The sequence below is a fragment of the Acanthochromis polyacanthus genome, chromosome 5 (genome assembly GCF_021347895.1).
Source record: "Acanthochromis polyacanthus isolate Apoly-LR-REF ecotype Palm Island chromosome 5, KAUST_Apoly_ChrSc, whole genome shotgun sequence".
Lineage (NCBI taxonomy): Eukaryota > Metazoa > Chordata > Actinopteri > Pomacentridae > Acanthochromis > Acanthochromis polyacanthus.
The window spans coordinates 40,441,201-40,466,827 of record NC_067117.1 but is presented as its reverse complement, the minus strand read 5'-3'; the positions used below and the strand labels follow the sequence as shown (position 1 = coordinate 40,466,827).

General features: G+C 41.1%; 1 protein-coding gene across 1 annotated transcript; it reads left to right on the top strand.

The window, feature by feature from the left end:
- The first annotated feature begins 514 nt into the window (after positions 1–514).
- Positions 515–25,627, top strand: sypl2a (synaptophysin-like 2a). Its single transcript, XM_022206403.2, has 6 exons — positions 515–690; positions 894–968; positions 13,806–13,927; positions 16,111–16,309; positions 18,638–18,811; positions 23,759–25,627. The coding sequence occupies exons 1-6, from the start codon at positions 676–678 to the stop codon at positions 23,882–23,884; spliced, it is 711 nt and encodes a 236-aa protein (XP_022062095.1). The 5' UTR covers positions 515–675; the 3' UTR covers positions 23,885–25,627.

Here is a 25,627-nt window from a genome sequence, read left to right as displayed (position 1 = left end):
TAATTTTCAAACTGCCTAGTTCCCTTGTTTGAGTTGCGTGCTAATCTAGCAAATTGTTAATTTAATTTATTGCCATTTTTACTGTTTAATTCCACTGACTGATCTGACTTGTCTCCTATAGCTTGCTTGATGGTCTGTGTTTCATGTTTTATTTGTCAAAGCACTTTGTGAACACTGTTCTTAAGGGTGCTATATAAATAAAGTTATTATTATTATTATTATTATTATTATTATTATGTTTCCATTTGTCCATTATTGAGTTGCATATATGTATGTATGTATGTATGTATGTATATATATATATATATATATATATATATATATATATATATATATATATATATATATATATATATATATATATATATATATATATATATAAACATGTAGTTTAAATAAAAATGGTTTAAAAATAAATCCATTTTACAATCATAGGATAATTTCTCCATCAGTTGTGGGAAGATGATCACTTTTTAGAGCGTCTTTTATTTTGGTGAGCTCCACCGGATCAGCTTCCTGTCGGTGCTGCAATCTTTTCGCTCCGCCGCCTTCCACAGCCGTGGGATCATATGCTGCTGTTCGACTGCAAACGGAGTAACTTTATACCAGCTTAACAGCCAAACCGACAGCATTTGGAGTGAAATACAAACGGCCATCTTGCTTCTACACGTCCCGATGGACACTGTTCAGGTAGGTGAGTTAGCTAAACAGCGGGCTGACATGAATTAGCATTAGCATGTGGCTAACAGAGGGTTGGGCCAGTTAGCAGCAAGGTGACAAACAGGTAACGATAGTTGTTTGACTGCCGATGTGAACGGCTTTTTTTTTTAAATTTACTGTATGTTTCTGTATTCTTATTCGTCTGTGTAGACACCCTGTTTTTTTATCCTCAGAAAATGAAGACTGGATTTTCTCTAGACCTGGGACCTTTGAAAGAACCTCTTGGATTTATTCGTCTCCTAGAATGGGTAAGGGAAGTCAGAAAGTCCTCCTGATGTTTTTCAAGTTGGATACCAAACCACCAGTGATCTTCCTGTGTTTAGTCTCTGTGTATAGTTACTCAGCATTCCCCTTATTTGTTCCACGTGATGATGATATTTCCTCAGTCCGTTCCACTAACTTTCAGTACCAGACCAGGGCAAGGGTCAGTAAAGTGTTTAGGAAGGTGTCCTGGTACATATAGGGCTTAAAAGCTGTTGTACATTCTTCTTCCTACTTTTGTTCAGTTGCATCTTTGAAATCTTGCCTTTGACCTGATTCAGTTGAGCTAATTTTTACCACCTTCCTGGTTTCCTAAGTGAAATGTTAACCTAAATTACCCTGCCCCTTAGCCTTTTCCATAATAAAACCTGATTACACAAAGCAGTGGATCCAACTGGAAGCTGAGACGGCCACCAGGGAGTTCCCACTTATTCTTATTATAGTTTATAATAGTTAAGAGTTGCTTAATGCTTTCAGACAGTTATGGAGTGGCACCCAGAAGACGAGTGTTGTTGGTACAATATGGATCATTATGTCATGTGGTGAAAACTGAAGGCAGAAATGTGAGTCGGGGCTGTGTGTGGCTGTTGTCAGGAATGTCAGCTGCTGAGAATCACATATCTTGGATGTCTGTGCTGCTGCTGCTGCTCAGTAGAACGTGCTCTAAATATCACTACTGTGTAAATAAGTGCGAGTGACTAATCTGTAAGGACTGTATCTTAGAAAACAGTGAAGGAATGCCCCCCTTCTTTGTAGCTTCTGACACTCTGCTTAATGCCCAGCTGTGCTAACAACTCCTTGACAGCATGCAGTGGTGTTTGTATTTAAGGCGTGGACTTGTGGAGCAGCTACCACAGGAGGCGTTATCTGCTGCTGTTTCACTTCTAGAAGGCTGGTGAAAAGCTTTACTACCTATTCCGGGAAATCAGTCTCCCGCCTCCAACTGGTCCATATGCAGCAGCTAGACTTCTTACTGGTTTTAACAGACCATATCACATCTTCTCTTTTCAGACTTCTCTTCATTGGCTCCCTGTCCATTTTAGAATTTATTTAAAGATATTATTGATCGCTTTTAAAGTTCACCAGGTCCCCTGGCTATATTTTAGATATGTTAACCCTGTGCATCCCAACACACAGCCTTACAGTAGATCCTCGGGTGGGTCACTCCTGATTATTCCAAAGTCGAGGCTTAAATCCAGGGGTGACCGGACCTCCTCTGTCAGGAACCCTTGGCTTTGGAATGACCTGCCTGAGGAGATAAGGCTCACTGAATAAGTAGATTCTTTAAATCGCTTCTTAAAATCCATTTCTATCGACTCACCTTCAAGTAAAGTTATCTTTTATTTCCTCTTTTGTCACTCTCTGCCTTTTTATCCCTTTTTAGATTTTTCACTGTTCGTAGTTCCGGGCTGCATAGTGGCGTAGTGCTCAGTCAAACTGACTAAATAATTTCCTCATCAAAAATGTATATATATTTTTTCTAAATGTTGGTTTCTTCTTTGACAACAATTGACCATAAAATGACATGATTTTTGTATTTAAATAATAATAAATGATTTTATTTGTGGGCTGCACAGTGGCCTAGTGGTTAGCACTTTCACCTTGCAGCAGGAAGATCCCCGGTTCAAATCCCGGGGTGGGCCTGGGATCTTTCTGCAGGGTATCCGCGGGGTCTTAAAAAGTCTTAAATCCAATAATTTGAATTTAAAATGTCTAAAATTCTCCTAAAATCTTGTAAAAGGTCTTAAATACGATTTTGAAAGGTCTTAAAAATCTATTGATGTTACTTATATGTAAAACATGCATAAACTTCAGTCTCGCTTTGAAATGTTTCGATTTTTGAGGACGCTATAACGCAACTATAAACCGGAACTAAATGTAGGCTACCTGTACTGCCCGGCCACAATTTATCGAACACCACCAGCCATTGCTGTGCACGCTCAGCGGTCACGCTTCACTTCGTTACATAAACACAAGAGAAGATGCTGAAATACTCCGCTGTTTGGGAATTCTTCAGTTTAACTGAAGACAAAACGAAGGCAAAATTTGGACCCGAGACCAGACGAACGGATCCGAATATTCGGGCCGTCTCCGCCACAAGCAGCAGCCGCCGCCGCGGCCCCCCCCCCGGGCCGTCTCCGCCGTCGGACGTTATGGGACGGGACGAATATTTGGAGCCCAGAAACCACTATTCGGGCCAGCCCTAGTGGTTTCCTTAGAAGGCTCTATCCTGAACTTTGGTCTTTTTGCCAGAAACTGCTCATTTTGTCCCATGGACAGGCCACAGTGGAGAGAGGTTTTTCTGTAAACAAGGGGGGGGGGCGATACCGCGAGCAGCGGAGCTTCTACAGCTGATCACCGCTGCTTGGGACACACGTCTCAATTCTGATCACAGATGTATTAAAAATGACTGACGAGACACACATGTTTTGCACACACTGTTGCTCAGTGAAATCTGGCTGGTACAACCGTGTCTGACCAGTAGCGCAAACGCGGAAATGCCCGGCAGTAGCCGACCACGCGAGTTTCATGTTGCGGTGAGGACTGGCTTTGCTCCGTGCCAAATCAAATTTTCAAAATCATCTGGCGGGCCAGATATTATTCCTGACGGGCCAGTTTTGGCCCGCGGGCCGCCAGTTGCCAATCACTGCTTTAGAGGATCATCTGGAAGAGCTAAAAAAGAAAAGGAAAACTGTCCAAGAGGTTTCTGAAAGTCTGGCCATAAATGCAGACAGGCTTGCAGAAGAGGCAGAGGGCAAGGTGGGCACTCAGATGGCCCAGCTCATCACAAAATCAAATGTTCTGAGGAGGCGCTACAAGGAAAAATTAGCAGAGCTCAAGAATATTGTGGAAGAGATTGCAGCCAGGGGACAAGAACTCAGATAGTTCTTGTGTGCATACACAAGCACACACACAATGGCTGTTGGCTGTAGAGTTTACCAATATTTTTTGACTCTTACTTCTTAACAAATCTTGGTTCACAACAGAGATTTCTGTTTTTTTTGTTGGGTTAAGTGTTTTGTATTCGAGTGTGAAAGAGCTGTGAATAAATTCCGGTTTTCCTTCAAGTCTTTTGTACTTTTTTGCCAGTATCAATGTGAAATGGGTCTTAAATTGTATTCATTATGGTCTTAAAAAGGTCTTAAAAAGTCTTAAATTTGGCTTGTTGAAACCTGCAGAGACCCTGTTCTGCATGGAGTTTGCATGTTCTCCCTGTGCATGCGTGGGTTTTCTCCAGGTACTCCGGCTTCCTCCCACAGTCCAAAAATATGCTGAGGTTAATTGGTTACTCTAAATTGTCCGTAGGTGTGAGTGTGATTGTGTGTCTGTATATGTAGTCCTGTGACAGACTGGTGACCTGTCCAGGGTGTCCCCTGCCTTCACCTGAGTCAGCTGGGATAGACTCCAGCGACCCTAGTGAGGATAAAGCGGTGTATAGAGAATGGATGGATGGATGTAGTCCCTCTTTCTAACCTCCTGATCTTAATCTACTTCTTTTATTTTCTCTTCAGTTATTCTCTTGACCCTCTTATGTGATGTCGTCCTTTTAACCAGCTTTTAATTAGGTATCCATTCTGTACATTTTTGTCATTTTTTTATTTTCTACCTGTCAAAGCACTTTGTGAACGTTCTTCTTAAAGGTGCTATAGAAAATAAAGGTATTATTATTATTATTATTGTTATCAAGGGCATCAGTTTGTTTTTAAAAGTGGGGGGGATGGAGACCACAGCCATTGTCAGATGGAAATGCACACCCTGGGTGGCGTGCTGGGTAATCGGGAACACCGGGGATATCCCCGGTGGGCCGCTTTATTGTTGGGCCGCTCCAGTCATAAAATAATGATAATAATAATAATAATAATAATGCTTTAGATCATGGGTCTCAAACTCGTGGGCCAACTGCGGCCCGTGGGACGATATTTTGTGGCCCTCTACTTGAGATCAAAGTTTAACATTGGTGCGGCACGCCTGCTTTTCTCATATGCTTCCGTGTCATTGGTAAGACAGCACTTTGAGAAAATGTCGAAGAACGGCGGCAAAATGCCACAAGCTGGACTCGAACTCACAACCACCGCATCAAAGGCGGAGGCTCATCCTGTTGAGCTCTTGATACATGCGGGTAGAGGAGTCTGTGGACCATTATAGTACTAATTCTCCCGGGCCGAAATTTTGCCCCTGCATGCCTCTGGTCGGAGCTTCCACTTGGCACGGGCGCAAATTTAGCATCTGCGCGTTTTTTTTAACCTCACGAAAGTGTGCTGCATGTCTGTGAAACTCTCGGCCGAGTGCAGATGGTGCGTTCAGGAGCGTCGGAATTTTCTATACTACTGAAAATAACTGGGTTTACAACGGCTTACATGTGAAGAATTTGAATGTGTTGGAGACAAAATGACCCCTGACAAAAAGTGGGGGGGACACATCCCCACTGTCCCCCCCTAAACTGACGCCTATGATTATTATTATTATTCCACTTTTAAGATTATTTACTCAACAGATCTACTGGTAAAGTTGGGCGTCAAACGTTTAACTAGCAATATCAACTTTTTCGTGATCAAAAGACATTTTCAGTTATTTACAATGAATAGTATCAGTTTCTTACAACCACAAACAGACATCATGTAAACAAGAGTTTAGGCAAAATATCAAAACCAATTCTTTGAAGTCAAAACTGAATGTAAATTCTTCAAGAATAAAATGGCAATCAATCATTCCAAAGTAAAACTCATTCAGACACATGGAGTACTCTGTAGACTCGAACCTGAAAGTTGGTGAGTGGGAACCAATACGTTGTTTGTTTTTGTTTTCTCCTGTAGAAAATTTGAGGGTTTTGTTGTTGTTTTAATTTTGAGTAATAAAACAATAGAGAGATAGACGATCAATACCAAGAACATATCTAGAATTGTCCAATAAAATGTTCAGTGGATTCAGTCTGTTGGATGCAACGAAAGGGCCATCATCTATTTTCTTACGGTGCTCTCTCCCATTTTTTTTACGTGAGACATTCTGACTTCTACTGAAAGAGCACAGCCATGAGCAATAACATAAATGATGGCTCAGTTGTGTTAGATTTCCCAGTGGTGAGCTGTCACTGTGAGCTTGCACACAATACAAGATGTAATGTATTTTTCACCGGGTGTCTAGTTCTCATTAGTGACTGGATAAAGAATTGACGTGGTGTCTCGGTCTGACTCAGTAATATGTGTCTACTCAGGTCACTGACTGTTAATCATCTAAATTCATTAACTGTTAACTGATATTTAAAATGGTGTCTGCCATCTGGGAAATTTTTGATTAATATATCAAATGCAAAAATAAAAGCCCACTGACCCACTTCCAGAACAGTTTTTATTTTGATGCTGTGTTAAATTGACAAAATCTCAGGAACTATTAAAAATAAAAGCTTGAAAATTTCACAGTTATTTCTCATTGTGCTGGAATCTGCAGTACATCTTCAGTATAGAGGACCAGTACAGAAAATCATCTGATTATTGGTGAAGAAAAGTGAAGTCATCATGAAAAATCCCATCTTTGAGAACACATTAATAATAAAGATTTTACAGAAATCAGCCAGTGATATTTTCTCAGACTTTGCACAGAGACTATCATTAGTTATCAGAATTTTTCCAGAGTTTTGTGAAGCCTCAGACAATGTGAAAGACTCTGAATATGGTCAGCTTCTATTGATGGTGTCCAAGAAAAGAAACCTTTGCTTGTTCTTCGATGCAACACTAAAAGATTAAACTTTTCTAAGAAACACACAGAGGAGCCTGATGAATATTGGGGGTATTTTACATAGTCAGATGTGACCATGAAGAGCATGCTGGGCTTAAATGGAGTTCCATACATTTGAATGATTGAATGCACAACCCCACAGTGAAGCACAGAGACGGGAGTGAGATGATGTAAGGCCGCATGAGTGGAAAAGGTGTGAAAAGGGAGATGACATTTATAGATGGAATGTCTGTGGCTACTAGCTAAAGATTACTCCCGAGAGTAGAAGAATATTTCAGCAAAACAAGACAAGGTACACTGCCAAAGCACACAACAGTATCTAAAGAAGAAAAAAAAAGAAAACTGACCTGACCAAGTAATGCACCTGATTGGAACCCAATGGAATACCTTTGGGGTGTTATGAAGAGAAAGCTAGAGCAACTGAGCCCTACAGCAAAGAACCGCTCTAACAGCTGTGTGCAATGCTGATGTCTTCAATGCAATCATGAGTCTGTCGTGAAAAATAAAGGCGGACATAAGAAATAGAATGTTTTATTGTTGGTAATGAACTACGTCTTGACTTTTGTTGCATTGAGTTCCTGCTGTGGTGCCTGAATTTATAATGTAGTAAATCTAAACCGTTACTTTTCAATTTGACATAAGACCAAACACCCTACTGTTTAACACAGGCATAGCACAGTCACTGTATGCTGATACAGCTTTGAATGAAGTTACATTTAAGTGATACCTGTTTTATAGTATACAGTATAAAACTGGCCTAGCCAACTGCTCCTCAACCACACCACAGTAAACAAGACTGTTCAATGTACAGTAAAGGCACGGAGTCCGTTTTCTCAAATCAGACTAAATCAATGCATTTTCCAGTCATTTTAATCATTTGTTAACATGTATACTATACTTAACTAAGTGAATCTCCAAATAACACATCTTTGGCGTTAGCTAAAACCTCTTCAAGGGTGTCAGAGATACCTCATTTCAGGAAATCCCTCTTTCATGCCCACTTGCAGTATTTGACAGTTATCAGTACCTAGTAATGATACATACGTAGTACAGACTGCATGCATTGTAGTCTGTTCTAAAGCGTTAATTAGTTTGAATACCTATCAGTGGTAAAGCCACTCTGTAGCTTTGAAATGCCCCTCCAGAAAACGGAACGGTGACATCACAAATGCTTTGCCCGTGTTGTCCGTGTACAGTAGATCCCAGGTTTACCATAATGATATGTCAAATAAAATTCAGCTTGTTAAAATGGCAGTAGAGTTTCTACTTTGGTTTCATTCTGGTTCATTTTTCCCTCTAAATGCTAGCAATTACTGGCATCTTGTCAATGAGCAGGACTGTATGTGGAAGCATGGTTGTCAGTTTGGTGGCTTTGCCTTTTCAGGTTCAGGATCTCAGCTCCTCTCTTTCATACAAGAGGTTTAAAATGTTGCCATTTCCTATTTCTCAAGTTCAGTTGGTTTTAGTCTGCTTCAGTCTTATGGATGAAATGGACTTCTTCCAGGGTGGGCAGTCTGTTTCTTTACATAAGCTCAGAAGATGTTTAGAATTGCTATTACTGAGTGTGAGGCCAGTGTGTGTGTTGCAGCCTGTAAACATGGACATTAGCCAGAAACAGCAGTTTTTCACAGGAAGTCAGAGAGCCGGTTGTCTGGCTGAGTCTGATGGTAGGTTCTAGTCGCCATTCATCTACTCTATGTACAAATATAGGTTGTAGTAAAATGCTAAATTGCTTGAATCAGGGCCTTGTGACTTGCTGCCGTCATCTCTTATCGACCCTGCCGCTCCCTGACCAGGAGAGGTAGGGAGGAATGCGGCAGTCTGTAAGGGACTGGGTGGAACTCTGGACTCTGGACAGGGAACCTCCTCCCTGTCTGGAGGGTTTATTTGGGGTACTATCAGGTTCGCCTGGGTAGGTCAACCAGGGCTAAGATGAAATCTGAGAAATGTTGTGGAAATCCAGAGACACCTGAAAGATGAAACCCATTCTTGAAAATCCTCAGTGGGCGTGACGCTTGCTAAATACTGCACTCCTTATGTGTTTGGGTTGTGTATGCTGCTGTCTTTACGCTGTGTACAACTGGTGTTGAAAAGCATCCTGATAGTTTGGGAATGTGTCTTGGTGAATGTGGGTGTCAGTGAACAAAGGACATTATTCTTGAGAGAAAGTACGGAAGCAGGAATCACATGCCTAAATGAAAGCTTTTTGTTGGAGGAAGGATATGTATGTGTGTGTGTGTTGGGTACTGGATCAGAAAGGAGCAGCTTTTTTGTGGCTGTGTAACATTTGGTGCCTCTAAATAAATTAAAGAAATACATGGATTGCCTCAAAACAAGTAGAGGTACTTTTCCATTACTTTTGCCTCATAAAAATCTTTAAAATCAGTCAGATTTGCACCGTCACCCAGCATCTGTTTCACTAGAGGCGTACAGGTGCATACGTACGGGTTATTCCACCTTAAATCATCGGGTGCCTTCTGCTCAAACATCTCTCTATATAGATATTTAAAATGCCATCTGTGAAATTTTAACTTGATATACAGTGCCTTGTGAAAGTATTCGGCCCCCTTGAACTTTTCAACCTTTCGCCACATTTCAGGCTTCAAACATAAAGATATAAAATTCTAATTTTTTGTCAAGAATCAACAACAAGTGGGACACAATCGTGAAGTGGAATGAAATTTATTGGATATTTTAAACTTTTTTAACAAATAAAAAACTGAAAAGTGGGGCGTGCAATATTATTTGGCCCCTTTACTTTCAATGCAGCAAACTCACTCCAGAAGTTCAGTGAGGATCTCTGAATGATCCAATGTTGTCCTAAATGACTGATGATGATAAATAGAATCCACCTGTGTGTAATCAAGTCTCCGTATAAATGCACCTGCTCTGTGATAGTCTCAGGGTTCTGTTTAAAGTGCAGAGAGCATCATGAAGACCAAGGAACACACCAGGCAGGTCCGAGATACTGTTGTGGAGAAGTTTAAAGCCGGATTTGGATACAAAAAGATTTCCCAAGCTTTAAACATCTCAAGGAGCGCTGTGCAAGCAATCATATTGAAATGGAAGGAGTATCAGACCACTGCAAATCTACCAAGACCCGGCCGTCCCTCTAAACTTTCACCTGGAACAAGGAGAAGACTGATCAGAGATGCAGCCAAGAGGCCCATGATCACTCTGGATGAACTGCAGAGATCTACAGCTGAGGTGGGAGAGTCTGTCCACAGGACAACAATCAGTGGTACACTGCACAAATCTGGCCTTTATGGAAGAGTGGCAAGAAGAAAGCCATTTCTCAAAGATATCCATAAAAAGTCTCATTTGAAGTTTGCCGCAAGCCACCTGGGAGACACACCAAACATGTGGAAGAAGGTGCTCTGGTCAGATGAAACCAAAATGGAACTTTTTGGCCACAATGCAAAATGATATGTTTGGCGTAAAAGCAACAGAGCTCATCACCCTGAACACACCATCCCCACTGTCAAACATGGTGGTGGCAGCCTCATGGTTTGGGCCTGCTTTTCTTCAGCAGGGACAGGGAAGATGGTTCAAATTGATGGGAAGATGAATGGAGCCAAATACAGGAGCATTCTGGAAGAAAACCTGTTGGAGTCTGCAAAAGACCTGAGACTGGGACGGAGATTTATCTTCCAACAGGACAATGATCCAAAACATAAAGCCAAATCTACAATGGAATGGTTCACAAATAAACGTATCCAGGTGTTAGAATGGCCAAGTCAAAGTCCAGACCCGAATCCAATGGAGAATCTGTGGGCAGAGCTGAAGACTGCTGTTCACAAACGCTCTCCATCCAACCTCACTGAGCTCGAGCTGTTTTGCAAGGAAGAATGGGCAAGAATTTCAGTCTCTTGATGTGCAAAACTGATAGACATACCCCAAGCGGCTTGCAGCTGTAATTGCAGCAAAAGGTGGCGCTACAAAGTATTAATGCAAGGGGCCCGAATGACATTGCACGCCCCACTTTTCAGGTTTTTATTTGTTAAAAAAGTTTAAAATATCCAATAAATTTCGTTCCACTTCACGATTGTGTCCCACTTGTTGTTGATTCTTGACAAAAAATTGGAATTTTATATCTTTATGTTTGAAGCCTGAAATGTGGCGAAAGGTTGAAAAGTTCAAGGGGGCCGAATACTTTCACAAGGCACTATATCTACTTCTATGCTTAAATATATACTTTCTGAGATAGATTTTGAGTGGAAGAGTTTAAATTCAAGTATCTCTTCCAATAAGCAAGTGAGTTCAGTAAGTGAGATAACACTCTTTCTCCAGCCTACAAAATGGCATCCAAAAATGAAAAATATACCCATGTTAAATAAATATGTATTTTCTTAGTTATATCTGAACAGACACTTTAAAACTCCAGAAATCCATTTTACTTGGATTAGGCTGTCTAGCAGTGTTTTTGTTTGTGTGATCCAACAAAGAATTCTTTGGTTCATCTCAAATGTGTGTTCACTTGGGTGGGTTTTGGGTTATTGATTGTTTTGATCGATTGTTTTGCAGTCACTGTAGACCATATACTACATTAAACTGAGCAACATTCAATATTTACTTTAAGCAGTGCAGCGTGTTGGAAGAGCTCCCACCATAAAGCACACATTTCCCCAAAAAGTCGCGCAGAGCGTCTGAGCCTCGATAATTTCTTCTTGCTTTCCAGATATGAGTTCCATGTTTGGCGTGTCCATGATGTGTGGCAGTCTTGGCTGTATGACAGAGAGCCGCCGTATGAAATCTCACTCTGCTCTGTTCCCAGTAGTGTCTCTATTTTAGTACATAATGTCTTTCCTTTATAAATAGGATGAAAGAGCAGCAGTCAGCATCAACAGCATTGTTGGACAGATGTACTCTGTTTACTGATAAAGCTTATTAACATGTTTTTAGGGGGCAATAGAAGGAGGTGTAAGAGGTTTTTGCTGGGGATTGGCCCTATGGAATCACTATTATCTTTACAACGTGGCTGCCTAGGGTAACAGGATGGCAACAAAGAAAGTGACACAACGCACAACTGTAGAGTGATGGGCTGTAAGTGTGGGAATTAAACAATGGGTGCTACTGAAATAAATGAACAAAACATTACCAAAAGCAAACTTCAGCTACAAGTGAATATTTAACAGGTTGTAAGACAGAGATAAAAGATAACTATTACAAAGAAAACTATTTAACTGAAGTACAGGGCAGTAGCACACCTGGCTGAACTAACAATGAAAACTGAACACGCCAAAGTATTGCTCACTAACATTTAAATCCCCCCCGTGCACCAGGAGCACAAACACCAAGACACATCGATCATCAACCAGCAGCTCAGCTTCTCCTGCGAGCTGCCACAGAAAACTGAATGAGTCTTTTGAAAGTCCACCTGGCACCGTGATTGGAGGAGATGGCTTGTCCTGATCCAGCCCTTCTTCAAGATGTTAAATACCTTAATTATAGTAATTCTTCTGAGGAAGGCGAGAGTGTTCGCCGAAACTGTCAAGTAAGGTGTTTAACATCTTTCTATTCACCCAGTGTCAACAGAACAAAAGAATCAGAAACTAAAATATCAACAAGAAGACATGATGAACGTTTCTGAGCTAATAGTCAACGTAGTAGCTCATAGAGAAGTAGTCGTGAGTGGCAGTCCTAATATTGCCAGGCTGATCATCGATCCAGCCCTGTGTTTTGTATTGTGTGGATTGCTCAGTTTCAACACAGTATCCAGTGGACCTGAGGGTTTGGCTCATGCTGGACCCTGTCTGGTTCAGGTCTGAGCCCAGTCCACGTCTTATTAAAACATTTTTCAACATTTTCATTTGATCTGTTAATGCTGCAGATGTAGAGGGCTGCTGAGGCCTTGTTCAAACCTTGCTGCTGATGTCTACCTGAGCATGAAGCCGTAACGGGTGCAGCCTGGCTGTCCTTTAGCCTCGTTCAGTTTTCTGCACAGTCAGTTCGTGTTAAAGGAAATGACCTGCTCACTCTTTGCTTTCCACTCTTCCTACTGCTATCTCGTTTTCAGCATAGTCGCAGATATCAACTTGTTTTTTTTCCATGAGAGGAACAGTTTTGCAGACAGTCTTTCTCATGTGGTATGAAAATGCATTTTCTACGGAAATTGCAGAAGTTTTAAGTTCAGTGTTGTCTTATCATGACATTTTTATTATGTTATACTTGGAGCAGTTGTGACTAGCATACCTCAGACACACAGGAAACTGGAAGGTTTCTATGAGGGGGAAAAAGGTAAAAAAAAAAAGTATTTAAATTTGGAAATGTTTTAAGCATGTTTAATAGGCAAGGTACATTTATTTCTATAGCACTTTACAAATACAGGCAGTTTTTAGTACATACAGAACTCAATAACCTGAAAAACTGGTTAAAAAAAATCTGTGCTGTAAAGTGTATATTGTGTGTTTATGGTGTATTATACATCACCAAGTCCACCACTGACTCAGGAAAATATTGGATTGTTTTCAGACAAAAACGGAGCTCTAGCATACAGAGAAGTACACATTCATTACTGTTGGTTTTGATCTTTTTATGGGATAAGAGAAAAAGAAAATCACCCACCCTGTCCTCTATCAGGCTCCATAAAATTACCACTACAGTGTTAATTCTTCAGTAAAAAATGGAATCAGATGATATGATATCCATCAAACCAGATGTTGACACCACCATGGGACACTTCTTTGTTATACGTTTACTTAATCCTGTCTGAGAGCCAAGACTATCACAGCTGAAACAAATGCTTTACTTTTGAAGAGAGTAGTTTATCTTAGTATCAGGACATGACGTTTGACCACATGTGAGTTCTAAAAAGACAGTTTGTTAGGAGCTCAACTGTTTTGATTTGTCAGCTTCATGTTTTAGTGTTTGCTTTGAGCTCTTTGAAAGGGAGGGCGTTTCCTGTGGAAAAAGGATGTGACAGTTCCAGGGAACAGAGTGATAGCGGAGGGTGAAAATTAGTTCAGAAGGTGAATAAAGCATGTCACTGATGGAGAGGAATCATGGTCTCAGTTTTATATTGGATGTGGTGTAGAATTCCCCCTTTTCATGCAGTATCTTTCAAAAGTGTCTTATCTTCTTTTCCTCAATAGGTCTTCGCCATCTGTGCCTTTGCCACCACAGGAGGTTATTCTGGGACAACCCACTTCACAGTGAAATGTACAGGAGAGAAGGAGGAAACAGACGTAAAGGCGGTGTTTGGCTACCCCTTCAGGTACTGTTGAATAGCGCTTTCATACTAGTCTTTGCTCCTAAGTTCCTGTCAGTGCTGCTATTCCCACTTCAACTACCACACAAAGCCCTGTTAGATCGTTGTGGATTACTGCCATCATGTGGTCAAGAGTATGGTTGCTTTACTTGGTCGTTGATCCATCCACTTGGTCCAGTGGTACCTGCTACTTTTTTATGCTATCATTACCGGCTGACTCTTCATGTTATCGCTGTCAGAGGACTGCAGATGCATTAAATAATGATTTGGTTGCAGTTTTCAATGCAACCAGACTGAACAGGATGTGACAGACATCTGTACTGATCCACTTTGAAATAGGACTGTCCCATTAAAATCAGCATCATTATGAGGTCATTTTTCAGCTGTTAGAGCAGGGGTGTCAAACATGCGGCCCTCCAGAAGGTCCAATCTGACTGCGGGACAACTTTGGAAAGAGTAGAAATTACAGAGAAGACATTAACTCATATTGTAAATTTGTAAAACTCTAAATTTAAAATAATCCCTAGATCATGACAAGCTGTTTTGATCACAAAGTAAAATACTAGATTGCTCACTGTTCTTTTGTCAATTTGTCTCATTTTTGTAAGCTTGTTTTTGTCTGACTTTTGTTGTTTTGCTTCTTGTTTTTGTCGTTTTGTGTTTCCTTTTTGTCTTGCTTGTGTTTTTTTGTCTTACTTTTGCCATTTTGTGTTTCGCTTTATTTGTTGCTTTTTGTGTTTGGTCCGTTTTGTGGTCGCTTTCTAACTTTTTTGTCTAATTTTTCTGTCTTTTTTTTTTGTTTTCACATTGTTCATGATATTTTGTAAAAAGATAATTCCTTAAATGTGAACATTTTCAGAATGTACTTTTTTGCACTAAAACAAGGGACAAATTCAGAATTGTCATCATTTATAAGTTATTATGCTGTGATTTTAGTGGTCTGACCCACTGGACATCAAACTGGGCTGAACGTGGCCCTGAACTAAAATGAGTCTGACACCCCTGCATTAGAGCCACGATCTAACAAATGTATGTAGAACCATTTAGAACTTTTTATTATTTGCTAAGTTTTTATACCTTTGTTTAGAATGATGAATTTGGACACAGATACCATGATAACATCATCATATCACTACTATATCCTGCCAGTGAAAGTCAAAAGACACAGGTTACTCAGTGTGGCAGTAGAAGAAGTGGTGCTTGCATTAAATTTGTCAGTCATTTAACTAACCCCACCAGCATTTGGCAGGAACGAAGCAACAGGGTTGTGAGCATCAGAGAACTTTGCAGAGACAAGGATATAGAAGTAATCTGAGTGTGTGGTGTCGCTCTGTGCCCTTGTCTTTGTTCACAGCAGTTACATTTACAGTTAAGACATTTGCATTTGTTCACTAGTGGATGGCACATAGGTTATGTTTGAGTAACATGTAAAACTCAGGTGAAACAGGAATGATAGAGAAATATTGAGGATACAATACTTAAATGCCAGCAGCAAAATAAGAATGCATTTTAAAGTTCATAACATAAGACGTTCAGTGATTAGCCACAATATTAAAATCAGTGACACATATAGTTAATGACACAGATCATCTTAAACAGCGTTCTGCTGGGATGCCATGGGGCTTGCTATTCATGCAGCTGCATGCCGACTTCACCGTCCTATGGCACCTGCACTCCCAGACAGCAGAGATCTCTTACAGCTGTACAGTGCACCTTGTCACACCTCTAAAACTGCTTTAAAGCATCTCATGCATGCTACCACCAGCTGATCAGTGCAACACTGTTTGTGAAAATGTGTGCATCGTCGTACACATGTAAGAGATGAACCAAGTGGAGACCTACTGATAGATGAACACTTCATGTCACCTAACACAATTCCACATGGAACCTGCAGGAATCATTTTAATAAATGACTGGTAGTGTACATGTCACGTCCAGTTTCTGCTAAATGTCTTGATGATGAAGTTGACCTATAATCAGATCAGTTCAGGTTCGGTTTATTTTATTGTCCTCAGTATTTGTAAAACATTACACTTTTTACGTAATGACTTTAAATTCTCTCCTCTTGCATTCCTTGGATAGACGAGTAAACCAGGTGAGGACTTGTTTTCTCTCAAATCACAAGCTATAGAAACAAGAGTATCAGAGCAAATGTTGAAGGTGCGTTCTCTCCATCTCAATGACTTCAGGTTGGGAGCTCATCCGTATGACGTACCGACATGTAATGGCAGTCAAACCAATGCGACATTCCTGCAGGGCGACTTCTCCTCCTCAGCTGAGTTCTTTGTGTGCGTCGGTGTGTTTGGATTCCTTTATTGCACCGCCACACTAATCCTCTATCTGGGCTACCAGCACGTCTACCGTCAGGCCCCCCGCAGCCCCATCATAGTAAGTATAGTTCTTCAAGCAGCCGTGAGCTTCCTGCACCATTGTTTGTTCCCACTTGGGTTCCAGTAGTTCTTCCCATCTACTTTAGTGTAAAGACAGAGTAAAGGATTCCACTTTTAGAAAATACAATTTTGTACACATATTAGAGGAGTCCTTTACTATCAAAATTGTCATTTTTCAACAAGTGCTGCTCACTGACTCGTTCACATCATCCAACCCAGAGTTCTGGTCAACCCTCATTTTGTCACATGGTCTGGTCCTTTCTGTTCTCCACTTCATGAAAGCTTTATATTGTTGAATATAGGGATGTGCGTGACTAGTCGTTTAATCGTTTAACCGCCTACTCATTTATTAAATGTTTAGTATTTTACTAGTCGGTTCAATGCTGCATTAAGCATCATGCACCTTGTTCTTCGTGCCTCTGCCTCGGCTTCTTTGTAAACAAGCTGAGCAGCCAGGGAGAGAATTGCTGCTCTTCCTCCCCTCCCCTCCCACGCACACGTAGCAGGGGGTGGGGCCACACAGTTTGGGGAAGAAAGTTTGGAAAGGTAAAGTGGGAAGATGGCGACGCTCCCGTGTAAGAAAATCAGCACCATTTGGCAGTATTTTGATGCAGCAGATGACAACAAGGTCGCCTGTCGGCTGTGTAAGTAGAAACCAGTGTTGCCAACTTAGCAACTTTCTCTCTAAATCTAGCGACTTTCCAAAGCGTCCTAGCGACTTTTTTTTTTTTGTCAAAAGCGACTAGAAACAAATCTAGCGACTTTTTCTGCTGTTTTGGAGACTGACAGGAAAACTCGGATCATTCTGCAGTTACTGTCCTCAACAAGCAGCAGGTGCTGCTGTGAGCTTCTCCCCCTCTCAAAGCACAGGCTGTCAGTCCAGTAACCCTGCAGCAGTCTCAGTGTCTGATTAGAGGAGACCCACATCACTCCGTGGCCAGACGACAGGTGAATCGCGCATGCTCAAAGTCACTACAGATCCCATCCAGACTTACGGAGCGGAATATAAATGAAAATGTTTCTTCACTGTCATTATGTGGCTTTATAGACTAGTCGTTAATAAAATTTGAGACTAGTCGGTAGGGAAAATTAGTCAAAATTCCCATCCCTCGTTGAATATTATAATATTAGCTGACAGTAGATGATGATCAGTACGACTCTTGCCTTGATAAAACATTGAAACTGCATTCAGCTTTACCAGGTTTTGCTGAGGCAGAGCCTCTGTTGGATAACCAGTAATGAAGAGGACTAAGTCCATAAGAATCAGGGACAGCAGAGACAGTTTGGATGGTCGTCCCTGATGGTGTGTTGAGATGATTCTGGGGAAAAGGTAAAAAGCTTCTTCAGACTGGGAGTCATCTCATCATCCAGTATTTTAGTCTGTCCACAGGCATTCATAGTGCTTCTGTAAATGTCTTCTCCCCAACACCTTCTGGACTCATGCAGCCCCAAATCATCACACTCCCACCTCCGTGCTTCACTGTGAGGACGATGCATCCACTGTGGAAACCTCAGCCAGGTTCATGGGGTTCCAGCCCAACACAGTTGTCTTGGTCTCATTTGACAGCAATGTGATCCCAGTATTAACTAGGCTGGTTTTCTAAACAGTCTGCCAGTGATTACAGGTGTATTCACTTTTTGTTCCTTCTTTTTGGTAACTATATTTTCAATAAAGTCTTGAACTATTTGTTATTGATTGTTCATAAAAGGAAATACTGCACTTGCCAGCTTAGAAATATTGTAATTTTTTGAGAGGTGATGATATTGTAATCATTCACGTTTGCAGCTCTCATGTTTTGCAAATAACAATACAGATAAATCATTGTTTCTTTTTGCTCAAACAAGGCATAAAATACATAAAGTCCAATGTCAACAAACCATTACAGCCAACAATCTATTAATGCAGTTAGTTTGCAGAGATAATAAAACATTTCTTTGTGTGCAACACTAATAATCAATGTGTTGACAAAAAGTCATCAAGAGTGAATCTGAACAACTCCAAGAGTTCAGTATAAACAATTAACTGTACAGTGCTAGTAGTCGGTGTCACCCTAACCCTATAACCCATGGTTTATGACTGCATTCATGCATTTAGGCAGATTTGAAACCACAGCTGCATTCAAGTTGAGCAAATCGTTCTTACTGATTTAGCATGAAACAACAGAAGTTAACCCAAAGTGCTTTCCATTTGTGTCCAGCTCAACCTGTCTTGTCAGCCTGTACTTCAATGTGGAAGTATACGGAATACTGATTGATTAAGGCAATAGGGTTAGGGTTAGTAGTAATCGTGTAATATTGTCAACAAATTTCCTGTTCCTCCTGACAGGACCTTGTGGTTACTGCAGCCTTTGCCTTCCTGTGGCTTGTGTCCTCCTCAGCCTGGGGCAAAGGCCTGACTGATGTCAAATGGGCCACTGACCCCACCCACCTGGTGGAGCGATGCACTGTTACTTGCCATCCAGGAGAGTTTCCCTCCATGGGCCGCCTTAATGCCTCTGTGGTAAGTCTTGCTTAGATTTTCTATACTTTGCATGTAGCTTTGTTTAATGCAAATTAGAGCTACAGAGACACGTGTGTCGAATATTATATTTAACATATAATGTGAACTGATGTTGGTTTTCGTAGCTTTCTTGACTGTGTTGTCGTAGCAGTCAATATGGAATTTACACATAGTATCAGTGTTTCACTAATGCAACCTGATTATTTGAGCAGAATGTATAGACAACTGTTCAGCCATAAAAAACATAGCTATTGGTTCTAACTGAGAATTTATTAACCTGCAGTCTCCCTGCAGTATACCTTATATACCAATTACACTGTTATAATAGAATGTTTCTGTATTTGGTGTGCACCAGGCAGTTCCATGTAGTAAATGTTCTGCACTTAATAACACTTTTCTACCTTATTGGTACACCCACAAGCATCTGCACACCAATGGTGACATAAGTACGATGCCACTGGAGTAACTTTGGGTTCAGTGTCTTGCCCAAGGACACTTTGACCTTTGGAGGAACAGGGGGTCGAACCACCATCTTGTAATTATTGGGCAACCTGCTCTACCACCTGAGCCACAGCTGTCATCTGGTGTTCAGAATAAAAACCAGTTCCATTCATGGCGTTAGCTGTGTATGATAAGAGTTTTGATGCCATAGTATCTACTTTTATTGACAGTTGTGTAAATGTGCACTACCAGTCAAAAGGTTGGACACACCTTCTCATTCAATGATTTTAATGTATTTTATATATTTTCTATGTTGTACTGCACATTAATACAAAAAAACATCAAAACTATGAAAGAACACATATGGAATATTGTAGTAAACAAAAACGTGTAAAACAAACCAGAATGTTTTATATTTTAGACTCTTAAAGTAGCCTTCTATCACTTTGATGACTGCTTTGCACAATCTTGGCATTCTCTCAGTCAGCTTCATGAAGTAGTCTCCTGGAATTGTTTTGAATAAACAGGTGTGCCTTGTCAAGAGTCAATTTGTGGAATTACTTGCCTGAATGTGTTTGAGACCATCAGTTGTGTTGTGCAGAAGTAGGATTAGTACACAGTGGATACCCCTATTTGAATACTATTGTAGTCCATAGTATGGCAAGAATCAATCAGCTAAGCAAAGAGAAACGACAATCCATCAGTATCTTAAGAACAGAAGATCAAGAAAATTTCAAGAACTTTGAATGTATTCTCATTCAGAGTCACAAAAACATCAAATGCTACAATGAAACTGGCTCACGTGAGGACCACCCCAGGAAAGGAAGACCAAGAGTCTCCTTTGCTGCTGAGGAGAAGTTCATCCGAGTCTCCAGCCTCAGAAATGACAAGTTAACAGCAGCTCAGATTAGAGCCGAGATAAATGCCACAAAGAGTTCTAGTAGCAGACACATCTCTACATCAACTGTTTAGAGAAGACTGACTAATCAGGCCTTTATGGTCCAATAGCTGCTAAGAAACCACTACTAAGGAAAAGCAACAAGCAGAAGAGAAACACCAGGAATGGACATTAGAGAGATCAGTGGAGATCTGTGCTTTGGTCTGATGAGTCCAAATTTGAGATCTTTGGTTCCACCCGTTATGCCTTTGTGAGACCAGAGAAGGTGATGGATGGTCTCTACATGCATGGTTCCACCATGAAGCATGGAGGAGGAGGTGTGATGGTCTCTACATGCATGGTTCCACCATGAAGCATGGAGGAGGAGGTGTGATGGCCTCTGCATGCTTGGTTCCACCATGAAGCATGGAGGAGGAGGTGTGATGGTGTGGAGGTGCTTTGCAGGTGACATTGTTGGGGATTTATTCCAAACTAAAGGAACTCTGAACCAGCATGGCTACCACAGCATCCTGCAGCCACATGACATCCCATCAGGTTTGGTTTAATTCAATTCAATTCAATTTTATTTATATAGCGTCAATTACAGTCAAATTGTCTCAAGACACTTTACAGAACCTATATGCCTGACCCCCAGAGCAAGCCCAAAGGCGACAATGGCAAGGAAAACACCCTTTTAACAGAGAAAAAACCTCGAGCAGAACCCGGCTCTATATAGGGGGGACCCATCTGCCTGCTGGCCGGGCGGGTCGAGAAGGACAGAGGAGGGCAAGGGGGAGGGATGGGAGAAGAGGGAGGGGTGGGAAAGCAAGGAAAACACAACACACATTTGGATACATGTATGACAGGATATGTGACACAAAGTGTAAGCTAACATTGAAAAGTGACTCATAGTTTACTCTGATGATGTACGGCTCTGACATTAAACATACTCCATATATAGCTAGCAGTAAAATTCAAACAGTATGTAAGTTAGCATAACAAGTATAGTGAAGGCGATGCAGAGTTGACTGGTGGAAAAGGGGAGTTGGAAGCAGAGGGCTGGAGGAAGGTCAGCAGCAGCATCCCACAGTGGACATGATGGAGACTGGACCAGTTGGTGGAACATCAACCGCAGATCTGAAGCATCCAGCTCTGGGACCAGGGACACTCGGAGAAATAGCACAGGGGGAAACGGAGTGAATGTAATGCAATAACGGTATACATATTAAATGTAAAGGTAGATAGAGAAGGGCTCAGTGCATCAAGAGAAGTCCCCCAGCAGCCTAGGCCTTTAACAGCATGACTAGGGGCAGAACGAAGGGACGTCCAAGAGGGAGTCAGCTGTGCAAATGAAGACACAAGCCGAACCCCTGTGGGTCACCCAGTCAGCCCTAACTATAAGATTTGTCAAAAAGGAACGTTTAGATGGACCATCATTTATTCTCCAACAGGCCAATGACCCCAAACACACCTCCACGCTGATTAAGGACTATCTGACCAAGAAGGAGATGGTGGAGATGACCTGGGGCCTCATTTATAAAACATTGCGTAGGATCCATACTAAAAGTTTGCGAACGCCGAAAATCTGAAATGGGCGTATGCCCTTCGCCCCTGATTTATAAAACTGTGCGTAAGCACAGCTGCACGCAATTTCTTTATAAATCACACACCAGCTGGAAGATTGCTCAGGTGGATCCACCTCACATCCCGCCCAACAACACACCCACATTTTACCATGAATGGTCAATGCAAACTAACTCATGAATGTATCTATATATACATAAGCTGCTAGATCCATGACATTTTACGCAGCGCCGGCCTGCAGTGTTTTCTCTACACTGAGCATGGTTGTGGTGTGACGCATGTGGGCCTGCGTGCCTGTACAGGGCTGATTAATGGTTGGACGCTCATCCCATTCGGCCGCATATGGATAAATAAACAAAATTATTTACTTTTTTTGCCTTTTTTACTGTGATAGTTGCAGTGAAGAGTGACAGGAAATGGGGAGAAGAGTAGGGGGAGACATGCATAAAAGGGCTGCGGGTAGGAATCGAACCCGGGCCACTGCGTCGGAGACCAGCCCCTGCACATGGGTTGCCTGCTTAATCCGATGAGCTATACAGACGCCGGGTGCCCAGTAAACAAAATTATTTAATAAAGACCAGCGCACCGGCCCTTCAGTCAAACGACCGAATGAAATAACGTTCAATCCGCCCCTGTTGATATATGAACATAGTTCTGCAAATACAGTCGTAGGCCGAATGGCGCACTATATGAACATCTACAACAATGAGGGTTTATGATTATCCGGCTCTACAAGTCTAATACGTGATGACAATAAAGGTTTGAGATCAATCTGATTTCAACTCACCACTTCACCCTCCGGCACTGCCGTTCCCTCTGTCTCCAAAATGTGCTTAAGCAAGCATCAAAGGTGGCGCACCGGTGCGCACATTCTCACGCCAAGTTTGTTTTTAGAAATCACAACGTAGCGTACGCCACTTTCTACGCAAAGGTTGTGATTTACGCCACTTTCTAGCCCTGTTTTGTGCGTACGCAAGCATCAAGAATCAAAGTTGGTGCACTGGTGTGCACATTCTCACGCCAAGTTTGTTTTTATAAATCACAACCTTTGCGTAGAAAGTGGCGTACACCACTTTCTAGCCCTGTTTTGTGCGTATGCAAGCTTTATAAATGAGGCCCCTGGCCTCCACAGTCACCTGACCTAAACCCAATCCAAATGGTCTGGGATGAGATGGACCACAGAGTGAAGACAAAAGGACCAACAAGTGCTCAGCATCTCTGTAACTCCTTCAGGACTCCATTTCTGGTTCTACCTCATGAAGCTCACTGAGTGAGTACCAAGAGTGTACAAAGCTGTCAACAATCCCTTTACATGAACACCAAATACATGCTGTCATCAGAGAAAAAGGGACTACTTTGAAGAATCTAAAATCTAAAACATATCCTGGTTTGTTTAACACTTTATTTACTACATAACTCCATATGTTCATTCATAGTTTTTATGCCTTCAGTATTAATCAACAATGTAGAAAATAATTAAAATAAATAAAAATCATTGAATGAGGTGTGTCCAAACTTTTGACTGGTCGTGTAGATGAGTTAAAGTAAGTTTCTATTACAGAGCAATAATAAAGGTATGAAGTGAGTGATGTTACAATGGTGGAAAACTAATGCAAAACTGAGGGGTTAATAAGGCATACAGGGGGGCTGGGCAGTATTTATTTTACTTTTTTGTCAAATACTTGTGCATGTTGTGCTCATGCACTTTCATGCTCATGCACAAAGGGGAGCAGTGAGAAGGACGGTAAATCTGGTAGATGCTAACTATGTAAATATATTAACTGGTTAAATATCAGCAATCTCTTTCTCCAAACTTTCTTTACATGAACACCAATTACATGTCATTAACAAAAAGTGAACACTATGGCTTCATTTCCCAGACAAAGATAGAGCCTAGTTCTTTACTAAAAAGTTTTTAAACTGTAGAACTCCACTGACTTTATTCAGTTCATTTCTGGGAAACAGGCTGTATGTTCTTTATAAATACACAGTGAACTCTACTTACTGTCACATGTCTGTCTTTTTGTTTTCATTTATTCCTGCAGATATTTGGCTTTTTGAACTTGATCCTGTGGGCAGGCAACTGCTGGTTTATCTACAAGGAGACTCCTTTCCACAAGGATCCCAACCCACCGGCCTCCACGGAGGAAGGTGCTGCCCCTGGGCCCTAACCGTATCATTGAGGGTCCTCAAACATAGCCACTTACCCACAGAGAAAACCCACACAGCTTTATGCCCCACAATGGCCTCTCATGTTAACCTGCAGAAATGGAAACAAAAGGATGTCAGCTGTCATAAATATTCCCCTTAAGCATCTAACATTTGTCTTTAGCCTAACACTAGTCACTAGCTTAAGGTCATCATTGAGGGACATCTGTCACTTTATTTAATCAACTCTAAAACACTAAGTGTGAACACAAACTGAAATACTTTCACTCTATGTACAACAAGAGCTATAGGGAATGTATCCTGGGTTTAAATCTAAAATTATGGATATGTGATGTTCAGAGCAGGAGTGCACTTGCTTCCTTATTAACAAACTGTTCTCCCTTGATGTCTGCCCTTCAGGGAGCCACCTAGTGATGAACTTGTGTTGTAAGAAAACAGAATCACTGCTGGTCTCCAACCAAGGAGACTGACAAAAGATTAGGTTACATTAACTAAACATTAACATCCAGTAAAAGCAAATATTGTCATAAGGAACATCCAAAAGCAAACAAATAGGTGGGAGAAAATGTTCACACTTTTAAGTAGAGTCCTGCTCTTTTTTAACGATGGTCTAAACAAGCCATGGATGAGTCACAGCCTCTTACTATATTAAATGCTCTTTTTCCTCCTACTTATGGAAGAACTGATATCCACCAGACTCCCCATCACTGACACAGATCTGCTGACAGACACACATCACTACGTGGCCATTGCAATTTCAACACGCTTTGATTTTGTTATTGCAAAAAGATGACACAATATAAAAGAAAAATCACACTGCTGCACTTCTCTGCACTTAAGATGGCCAAGCAGTCTATTACTATGAATGTGTGGTTTTGACAGAGGCCTCAGGTTGTAAATGCTTCAGTCTGTGTCTAGAACAGGGCAGCCTCTTTATAGATTTACTCCAGTCGCTGTTTTACATGAACAAACAGGTGAGGGGACTGATATCAGGCCAAACTATTTAGTTATTGCTTTAATAATACTCAGTAACACTAAGATTCATCTTTATGGGAACTACTTTTTGCAAAAGGTGCCTTACAGTGACATTATTTATACACACTTCACATGTATTTTTTTTCATGAATTGGTCCGTTTCATATTTTATCACTAAATGTGGGTTTCTGTTGATCCCAGTGGAAAGGTTTCAGTGTGCAGCTTCTCTCTTTTTGCAGCAAAAAATACCTGTTCAGTTGATTGTAATGCTGAGTGGCTTTAGCTTTAGACTTAATGATGTTTTGATAAATTGTTCCAAGTAACAGAAGAGACGAAGTGTACCCTCCAGACTGATTACTGCTCTACATGTACAGTGAGTGCCGTGCATTAATTGTTTATACTGAACTCTTGCAGTTGTTCAGATTCACTCTTGATGACTTTTTGTCAACACATTGATTATTAGTGTTGCACACAAAGGAATTGTTTATTATCGCTGCAAACTAACTGCATTAATAGATTGTTGGCCACTGCCTCTGTAGGGAATATATGAGGGTCTGTTTGAGTCATTAGTAATATATTTTGAGCACACACATTGAAATTAGACATAAATTCAGTGTGGTCAGTTTTAAAAGATAAATCTTGGAGTACATTGGTATGTAGAATGTTTCTGTAATGGTTTGTTGACATTGGACTTTATGTATTTTATGCCTTGTTTGAGCAAAAAGAAACAGTGATTTATCTGTATTATTTGTAAAACATGAGAGCTGCAA

Excerpts from the sequence above, each read along its gene's own strand:
- sypl2a (XM_022206403.2), top strand. Across the intron at positions 969-13,805 it reads TTATTCGTCTCCTAGAATGG|GTCTTCGCCATCTGTGCCTT; the intron begins GTAAGGGAAGTC and ends TTTCCTCAATAG. Across the intron at positions 18,812-23,758 it reads GCCGCCTTAATGCCTCTGTG|ATATTTGGCTTTTTGAACTT; the intron begins GTAAGTCTTGCT and ends TTATTCCTGCAG.